The following is a 9,977-nucleotide window of genomic DNA, read 5'->3' as shown; positions in this document are numbered from 1 at the left end:
GCAAGCGAATAAAGAAGCCCATGATTAGTTTGAACGTCAGGTGTAGCTTCGCAAACCCAGCCCAGGTAGCATCCGGATGTGGGCCACTTCAGGCAATGATAAGGCACAGATGGCCTTCTTCTGGCCCTGACAAAATGGATATGAGCCTGAAGTGGCCCGTGTGGTAAATGGTGAATATGGCCCAAATACCACAAAACAAATATGGGCCACCTTTGGCAAATATGTAGCACATGCGGCATTGCTATGGCTTGGTTTTGATCTGGCAAACAGGAGCGGACCGCCCAAGTGCCATCATTCCACGTGGTATGTGGGCCGGATGAAAGTGTCGGTGTGGGACGGTCCGGGCCACAGCAGTTTTGCTATCTGGGAGTAATGTTTTCTATGGTGTAAGGCAAACAAAACAAGTGGCTGAACGTCTGAGAGTCTACAGTTATTGCCTCCGTGACAGAAACACAACCCCGACCCATCCCTCTTTCTCTCCACCGTGGTTATCTGCAATTTTTCATAATGTGTTATAGGCAGAGGCAGGCGTAAAGCGGTGTGTTTTGAGTTCTCTTTAACACAACACCAGTAAGCTACTTCACTCGGAGGCAAAGCCACAAAATCCTTCAGGGTGTTGCTGGTTCTCCCACAGTCCTGCCCGCTGGCTGCGTCCTTGACCTGCGGCTGATAGCGTGCAGGAGGCGCGCTGCTCACTGAGCCTTCACAAAACGGAGTTTAACACTTAAAACACCCCTTAACGTTGCCCACTTCACATCTTAAATCAGACTGTGAAGAGGGCCGAGTGAACTGCAGCCAAACTGAACGGCCAGAGCCGTCATCTGCTGCACAACACGCTCTATTTTCTAACCACTGGTCTCTACATAACAAGCTCGGGTCCAAACACTGATACTTGAACCGGTGCAGTGAGAGAGGGGGCGAGCGCTGATGAGAAGGTCACATTTACTTGTAGTGGGAGGAGGAGGAGGAGGAGGTCCCAGTGATGGAGCCCCGGCCGGCGCTGAGACTCTTCTCTAAGACCAGCACATCCTGCTCGTGCTCCTTCAGACGGACTGTGTTGGCCTCCACATCCTTGAAAATGCACAAGCATAACACAAAGACATACAGGTATCAGTGGCAAGACACACAATCAAGATGCTCTCCAAGATCATCAAGACACCTGACGAGACCAGGAAGTGGAAGCAGCGTGAAGGCGTCATAATCCACATTTTTTTTGTTGGGTTTTATTCCTAGCCGACCACAGTTCTTTATTAGTAACTGGATATGGGGGCAATAATTCAATATTGTTTACACTCTTTCAGTGGAACTGAATCAGGATTAAATTTGGATGCTGTCGTATCGTCATACACAATTTTGCCGTCTAAATTATCGATGACAAGTAGTATCTCACCTAAAACTTCTCACAAAATTTGGCATGAAAAAATCTGATGGCGTTTTATTTGAAACTAGTTTTGGTTTGATATCATACCTTCCATTACCGAGCAGTTGAATGTGATGAACCTCAGATGGATTCTTAACATGGTAATTTTGCATATGTAAGCACATATCATGATATAAAATCCCGTATTATCATCGTGACAGTATTATTTTTCCATATCACCAAGCACTCACTGGGTATGTACTTGCCTCTGTGGTACCGACCGAAAACAGACATGTGGTAAACCAAATATACTGTTGACCCCACCACCAAATCATCCCGTAACTGCTGTGAGGATCTACTCTGCGCTCTCTGACTCAAAGCCGGCTCCGGTTTTTCCACACCGAGAGGCAGCGGCATGACATCAGTGTTCTGGTCGGTAAGCAGGGTGGATTAGTAGTCTTGCCCCGTGCACGGGCAGAGTCTGGAGGTCAGCATTCTGACAGGCTGCAGCCAAGCCAGCACAACGTTTACACAGGGAAAATCACCCCTGGACCATCTGTGCAAGCTTTACACACAGACTGCCCGCCTGTCTGCTCACCATCGCTGACAGGTGAAAACCACACATCTGCAAAACAGCTACGCGGAAATCATCATTCCCGTTTGACCAGTCTGTAAGCAAACGTTACCTTTTTCACGGGCTTTGTAAAACACGTTTCATTTGTCTAGGAATATTGAGGTGTTTGCAAGCCTTAAAGGGGTGACTATGCATTCGGTTTATGTAATAAATTAGAAATCACCAAGGTTTTCACCCCACAGCGACATTATGGACTCACACCATATACACACCTGTCATCCATACATTACAGATACATTCATTCATTCACTCGTTATCCAAACCGCTTATCCTGCTCTCAGGGTCACAGGGATGCTGGAGCCTATCCCAGCAATCATTGGGCAGCAGGCGGGGAGACACCCTGGACAGGCCACTCGTCCATCACAGGGCTCACATTCACTCACTCTCTCTCTCACACACACACACACACAAACACACACACACATATTCACACCTAGGGACAATTTAGTACGGCCGATTCACCTGACCTACATGTCTTTGGACTGTGGGAGGAAACCGGAGCACCCGGAGGAAACCCACGCAGACACGGGTAGAACATGTAAACTCTACACAGAGGACGACCCTGGACGACCCCCAAGGTTGGACTACCCCGGGGCTCGAAACCCAGGACCTCTGTTCAATGCTTCTTCATTTTCACGAAGCCCACACAACGGGATATCTTGTTTTGCACAGAACAAAACGAGGTCTATTACAACTTTAATCTGCTCTTTTTTCCTTTCCACAAACACCCTGTTGGTAGCATCATTGTTCAGCTGGTCTATAATATTGCCCCGTCCTGGCTGATGGCTTTGGTCGTGTTCTTGGTTCTGCCCAGCACATGAGGGTAGCAGACACATTTAACAGCCGTCAATTTGCTGTCATATTTACAATTTATATCCACTACCATTGAAAAACAAATCTTGGCCTTTTAAATCCATTTTTACTAACACAAATCATCTTATATGTCATAAGTGAGGTCAAAAGGTTAGATGAATTCATGTGTGGCTTTGTATTCCAGTTTCCATTCATAACTGTAGTACTACCATTTGACCAGCAGAGCGCGGTAGCACCACTTACTGCTAAAATCCCATGCATGAGGAGATGTTGGACAAGCACTTGGAGAGACTCACCCTCAGGATCCTGTTGAAATCCTCCTTGTCCACTCTCAGGAAGTGGCAGTTGTCCTCTCGCAGGACAATGGAGGCGGCACGGGGGGCATCGTTAACAAGAGCGAGCTTCCCAAAGTCATCCCCTTCGTGTAGCGTGCAAACAACCCCCTGCAAAAACACACCATGATGAATTTAAGCATCACTTCCCAGGTGACCAACTTTGACTGCAGCGCAATGAACTTGAACGTGTTCGCGTGGAACCTCGTTCTACTTGGGAGATGTACCTACTTTTCCATAGATGACAACGTTAACCGAGCCCTTTAAGATGATGTACCAGGATGTGCCTTCTTCCCCTTGACTGAACACTGGCAGAGAAACGCAGAACGTCAGAACAGATCTGCAGCTCTGCACCTAAATACAACCCCAACCTCTAACACCGAAACACCACTCCCCCCATGTCGATGATAGAGTCCAAAATCCGATTTTAAACAACAAATAAAGGCTTTGATGGTCTAATCTTGGATTTTCTGGATTAATTTGGTCCCTCTGAAACGCATTTAGAAAACAATCACCAGGGCTACCTGACAACGTGAAGAGGTCATCTAGTTCTGGGGGATTTGGTGAATGGGTCAGAGTGACATTTCTTCCTCATTTTTATCAGTTTTGTGTTACTTACACACGGTTCCCGCTTTAGCATGGGACTCGAAGATCAGCACCCCCGCCAGTTCTCTCTTCACCTACAGAAGCAAAGGAGCAAAAAGGAGAATATCTATTTTTGCTTTCTTCTACAGCACAGAATCATCTTAACTGCAGAATACCCCCATGTGAGGTATAAAGTTTTGCATACACGATACAGCCCCGTGTGTAATCTTTACAGCCATGCTTGTATGAAATTGTGCTCATGAACCAGAAATTGAACGGAAATCTATTATGCAGCTTAGCAGCCTAGTAAGAGCACTGGTTTGGTTTGGCGTCCCAAATCAGTTCAGCTAAGTGATTAATCCAGTAAATATTACACCTTAAGATGTTACTGATTTCTGGCTGAAATTCAATTCAAATTAACAATTTTACCTGCAGAACATGCATCTAAATATACATCTATAAGTGAATGTACAGGCAGTGGCAACAAACTTTCTCTAGGAGAACAATAATAAAGTATCTATCTATCCATCCATATCTATCTATCTATCTATCTATCTATCTATCTATCTATCTATCTATCTATCTATCTATCTATCTATCTATCTATCTATCTATCTATCTATCTATCTATCTATCTAAGGGTTTGTTGGTCAGTATCTTTTTAATTACAGATGTATACAACAGGTTGATTGCGCAACTCCGATTTTGACTTTTCCTGTTTGTTTGCAGCTAAATAAAAAAGCTGTCATCTGGGGCGTCCGGGTAGCGTAGTGGTCTATTCCGTCGCCTACCAACACGGGGATCACCGGATCGAATCCTCGCGTTACCTCCGGCTTGGTCGGGCGTCCCTACAGACACAGTTGGCCGTGTCTGCGGGTGGGAAGCCGGATGTGGGTATGTGTCCTGATTGCTGCACTAGCGCCTCCTCTGGTTGGCCGGGGCGCTTGTTCGGGGGGCAGGAGGAACTGGGGGGAATAGGGTGATCCTCCCACACGCTACGTCCCCCTGGTGAAACTCCTCACTGTCAGGTGAAAAGAAGTGGCTGGCGACTCCACATGTATGGGAGGAGGCATGTGGTAGTCTGCAGCCCTCCCCAGATCGGCAGAGGGGGTGGAGCAGCGACCGGGACGGCTCGGAAGAGTGGGGTGATTGGGCAAGTACATTTAGGGAGAAAAAGAGAAAAAAATCCCCAGTTTTTTACAAAAAGCCGTGGTCTTGAGCGTGACATAAAACATCGGCGGCTCAGCGTGATTTTTCCTGCTACAGTAGACAGAGACTGTTGCAGCTTCTGCACAGTTTCAGGAAGTGTCCTACAGACCACTGTACCCCAAAACAACCAGATAGAAAAAAAAAGTTTCTTTCCGCGAGCTGTCATTCAAATGAACTCTTAACACTGTCAAATAAATCCAAGCATTTTGCAGTTGTATATACTGTACTGTACACTGTACGTATACTGGTACGCTCCGTCACGTCCAGCTACCTCAGGCATGTGTGTAATTAACTTCCTGACATCTATTTCAGCATCTCTGACCTATTCTCTGCACAGTGCAGAACAGTAATGAGCTACTGTATGTGGAGTATCTTTGATTAGGAATGCTACAGCCGACCAATTAGGCCGACCTGCACATCAACACTGTTACGGTTCTGCACTGTGAGGATCGTACGTGATGCGGCCCACATCATCAGCAATGTGGAAGCAAAAGTGGCCTGGCCCAGGCTCTAACCAGAGTAGAAAAAGTGGGAGGCCGCGTTGCACAACTGAGCAAGAAGATAAGTACATTAGAGTCTCTAGTTTGAGAAACAGACGCCTCACAGGTCCCCAACTGGCATCTTCATTAAATAGTACCTGTTAGAGCCTGTTTGTGCTGTCCTCTGAAGGGAGTAGTACACACCGGTGTAGGAAATCTTCAATTTCTTAGCAATTTCTCGCATGGAATAGCCTTCATTTCTAAGAACAAGAATAGACTGTCGAGTTTCAGATGAAAGTTCTCTTTTTCTGGCCATTTTGAGCGTTTAATTGACCCCACAAATGTGATGCTCCAGAAACTCAATCTGCTCAAAGAAGTGCCCATCCAACCAATCCAACTTGTGGGAGCTGCTTCTGGAAGCGTGGGGTGCAATTTCTCCAGATTACCTCAACAAATTAACAGCTAGAATGCCAAAGGTCTGCAATGCTGTAATTGCTGCAAATGGAGGATTCTTTGACGAAAGCAAAGTTTGATGTAAAAAAAATCTTATTTCAAATAAAAATCATTATTTCTAACCTTGTCAATGTCTTGACTCTATTTTCTATTCATTTCACAACATATGGTGGTGAATAAGTGTGACTTTTCATGGAAAACACGAAATTGTTTGGGTGATCCCAAACTTTTGAACGGTAGTGTATATATATATATATATATATATATATATATATAATCAAATCTTATCTAATCTAATCTATCCTATAACAATCCATAGTTTGCTTTCTCCAGTTGCAACTGAAAATTTAAACCGTGCCCTGTGATGGCCTGGCAGCCTGTCCGGGGTGTCTCCCCACATGCTGCCCAGAGACTGCTGGGATAGGCTCCAGCATCCCGTGACACCCATTGGGATAAGCGGCTTGCATAATGGACGAATGGATGGATGGATGATATATTCTCTGCACCATTGCACTTTATCACCTCTTATTTCACCTGTATAAGTCAGTCCTTGTGTTTTTATCTGAAGGTTGATGTGTTGCAGTGTTGTTATTCTATGTTAAGTACACTGAGAGAGCTACAAAACCGGAGTCAAATTCCACATATGTGCAAACCCACATGGCCAATAAACACGATTCTGGTTCTATAGCTGCACACTTGATAGTCAAGGCAGAGAAACCATACTCACAGTAGTAGATAGGTGAGACAACGCCTTTATATGGATCAACTCCTCATAAATTATCTCCAGATCATCTGCCGTTCTCTCTGCCGGCCTGGATAATGGAAAAATATGAACTCATTCAAAACAATCAATACTTTAGAGCCATGTTATTTATTCACTTTAAATCTGGGAGACACAGCTCCTGCGGTATATTGCCGCCGGCCCTCACTGTTTCCTCAAAATCATCCTCATGTGGGCGTCAGGGCCGATCTGCGAGAGGAGGAGTAAGATATCCTGCAGTTCTTCCTGGCACTCCTTTTTCTCCTCCTCGCTGGGGAACGGTGCGACCTCCTGTTCATCTTCCAGGAAGCGGTAGAAAAGATACTTGTCTTGGAAGCTCAGCTCCTGGTCCACTGCATCGCAGAGACGACAAGGGGAGAGATGTGTGACCGCAATAATCCTGTTTCACAAAAGCTCTGTCTCGCTCTCTCAATTCACACACACACACACACACACACACACACACACACACACACACACCAGAAAGCTCACCATGGTTGAGAACACCCTCTTCCAGCAGCACCTGCCACATGCCTACAGCCTGAATGCGCGAGTGGACACATGAGGTCTGTTGCATTTGCCAGTCAACCAATTCGGTCCCCACGCAACACTGCCTATAACAGACACAGCACAGACACATATCACACACGTGGTGGACAGCAGATTGTGGAGAAAAAAAACAAATCTCGACACCTATGCACAATACAGCAAAGGTGATGCGTTCCTCCGCTTCAAGTCTACGGGTGGTGGGGGGCGTCCGGGTAGCGTAGCGGTCTATTCCGTCGCCTACCAACACGGGGATCGCCGGTTCGGATCCGCGTGCTTGGTCGGGCGTCCCTACAGATACAATTGGCCGTGTCTGCGGGTGGGAAGCCGCATGTGGGTATGTGTCCTGGTCACTGCACTAGCGCCTCCTCTGGTTGGCCGGGGCGCCTGTTCGGGCGGGAGGGAGAACCGTGGGGAACAGCGTTATCGGCCCACGCGCTACGGCCCCCTGGCGAGACTCCTCGCTGTCAGGTGGAAAGAAGCAGCTGGCGGCTCCACGGGTGTCGGAGGAGGCGTGTGGTAGTCTGCAGCCCTCCCCGGGTCGGCAGAGGATCTTGATTTGATTTTGATCTGACTTCATTAATCCCTGTGAGGAAACCACGCTCTGCATTTAACCCATCCTAGCTGTGTAGCTAGGAGCAGTGGGCAGCCGCTGTGCAGCACCCGGGGACCGACTCCAGTAGGTCTTGCCATGCCTCTACCCCGGTCAGGGGCACTAACAGGAGTATTAACCCTAACATGCATGTCTTTTTGATGGTGGGGGAAACCGGAGCACCCGGAGAAAACCCAACGCAGACACGGGGAGAACATGCAACCTCCACACAAAGGACGACCTGGGATGACTCCCAAGGTTGGACAACCCCGGGGTTGAACTCAAGGAGGCGGTGGAGCAGCGACCGGGATGGCTTTGAAGAGTGGGGTAATCAGCCAAGTACAACTAGGGCGAAAAGAGGGAGGGGGGAAATCCAAAAAAAAATGAGTTGACGGGTGGTGGGAGACCAGCTCACCTGTACGTCTTCAGATGATATTTCCTGTCTCTGATCATGTGGGGGGACCTGGAGAGAATGGCGTCCCGCAGAACCTTCCCGGCCCGCAGCAGCTTCTCCGACGGCACCTGAAAATGGAAACGGGAAGAGGCGGAAAAGACGTGGAAGTTAAATCTCACAGCGAAGTCCTGGTGCGCGGCAGCCGTCTGTACTGGTGTGATGGTGAGTACTACCTGAGAAATGCATTTAGGGATGGGTTTGGCAGGACCGTCACTGAACGACTTCTGAAAAGCAAAACGAAACAAGAAATGGGTGACATGAAAAAAGTACAAAATAAAAAATTAAAAAAAACAACAAACACAACAGACGTGCTGACAAAGTGGAATTCATCGGTGTAGGAATGGCCGACATTAAAGGTTTGTGTGTTTTTGACACAGCACCCTCAGCAAGCTGCATCTCCAAATTCATTCTCAGGCGTTTCCTGTCTAGAGGAAAACTCCATTACTTTCTAAGCTGAAGAACACTACATGAAAAGTTTAGAAAAGACCTGCTTAATATGATTTTCCCCCTTCCATTGAGGGTTGACTGTACGTCTGTCTCCCGGATGGCTGTGAGTCACACTTGACCTTCTGACGGCCACCATTTCAAAAAATCAGCCCTCTGGTTTATCTGATATGTTCATTCTGTTCCATTTGAACTGAATATCTGGTTTCACTTATTGTCTTCAAGCAACGAGGGTGATCTGAATCTTGACTGATGTCCTGAATGTTTCAAAAAAAGCTTGATATGAGGGCGTCCGGGTGGCGTGGCGGTCTATTCCGTTGCCTACCAACACGGGGATCACCGGCTACAATCCCCGTGTTACCTCCTGCTTGGTCGGGCGTCCCAACAGACACAGTTGGCCGTGTCTGCGGGTGGGAAGCTGGATGTGGGTGTGTGTCCTGGTCACTGCACTAGCGCCTCCTCTGGTCGGTCGGGGCACCTGTTCGGGGGGGAGGGGGAACTGGGGGGAATAGCGTGATCCTTCCACGCGCTACGTCCCCCTGGTGAAACTCCTCACTGTCAGGTGAAAAGAAGCAGCTGGCGACTCCACATGTATGGGAGGAGGCATGTGGTAGTCTGCAGCCCTCCCCGGATCAGCAGAGGGGGTGGAGCAGCGACCGGGACGGCTCGGAAGAGTGAGGTAATTGGCCGGGTACAACTGGGGGGAAGAGGTGGGGGGGGGGGGAGCTTGATATAGATGTCACGGGTATGTATGTGTGTGTGTGTGTGTGTGTGTGTGTGTGTGTGTGTGTGTGTGTGTGTGTGTGCGCTATGGCGGAGGGCAGGATCTGCATTCTACATGCGCCAGTGAACATTTTACTCACAGAAGTGCAGTAAACATTTATGTGAGGGGTTAAAACGTTCATCACTTATTTATCAGCAAACTGGAAAATTCATGTGTGCGGAGCCCGGCTTTACCATCCCGGTACTTATATAACAGGGATGAAGAATGGGGGCCTTTTCTGTTCTACATTGCAAGAAAATGGCTGATGCATCACGACTGTTCTACATGGCAGAAACACGGTGGACCCCCACACAGAGTAATTATTCATGTATGTCATTTGCTGGCAGAACAACTGCAGCGAGTCCATGCTTGCTCTACAAATATCATTTCATATATGTCATATACACTGGCGCAGTGGTTAGCATGGTCGCCTCACAACAAGAAGGTCTTGGGTTCGAGCCCCGGGGTAGTCCAACCTTGGGGGGTCGTCCCGGGTCGTCCCCTGTGTGGAGTTTGCATGTTCTCCCCGTGTCTGTCTGGGTTTCCTCCGGGT

At 47.9% G+C, this 9,977-nt stretch overlaps 1 protein-coding gene across 4 annotated transcripts in view; it reads right to left on the bottom strand.

The window, feature by feature from the left end:
- rapgef4a (Rap guanine nucleotide exchange factor 4a) overlaps positions 1-9,977 on the bottom strand; it is a 69,513-nt gene that overhangs the window by 16,502 nt on the left and 43,034 nt on the right. For all 4 annotated transcript variants that reach the window (XM_056289929.1, XM_056289931.1, XM_056289932.1 and 1 more), the window contains 9 exons: positions 8,391-8,441; positions 8,179-8,285; positions 7,118-7,239; positions 6,795-6,978; positions 6,593-6,677; positions 3,759-3,819; positions 3,371-3,447; positions 3,104-3,250; positions 947-1,071 (listed from right to left, as the gene is read on the bottom strand). In XM_056289929.1, the coding sequence (XP_056145904.1) occupies positions 947-1,071; positions 3,104-3,250; positions 3,371-3,447; positions 3,759-3,819; positions 6,593-6,677; positions 6,795-6,978; positions 7,118-7,239; positions 8,179-8,285; positions 8,391-8,441 (959 nt within the window). The remainder of the gene's footprint in view (positions 1-946; positions 1,072-3,103; positions 3,251-3,370; positions 3,448-3,758; positions 3,820-6,592; positions 6,678-6,794; positions 6,979-7,117; positions 7,240-8,178; positions 8,286-8,390; positions 8,442-9,977) is intronic.

This window comes from Lampris incognitus, chromosome 11 (genome assembly GCF_029633865.1).
Source record: "Lampris incognitus isolate fLamInc1 chromosome 11, fLamInc1.hap2, whole genome shotgun sequence".
NCBI classification, from domain to species: Eukaryota; Metazoa; Chordata; class Actinopteri; order Lampriformes; family Lampridae; genus Lampris; species Lampris incognitus.
The sequence above is the reverse complement of the archived record's forward strand: the minus strand, read 5'-3'. Positions and strand labels throughout refer to the sequence as shown.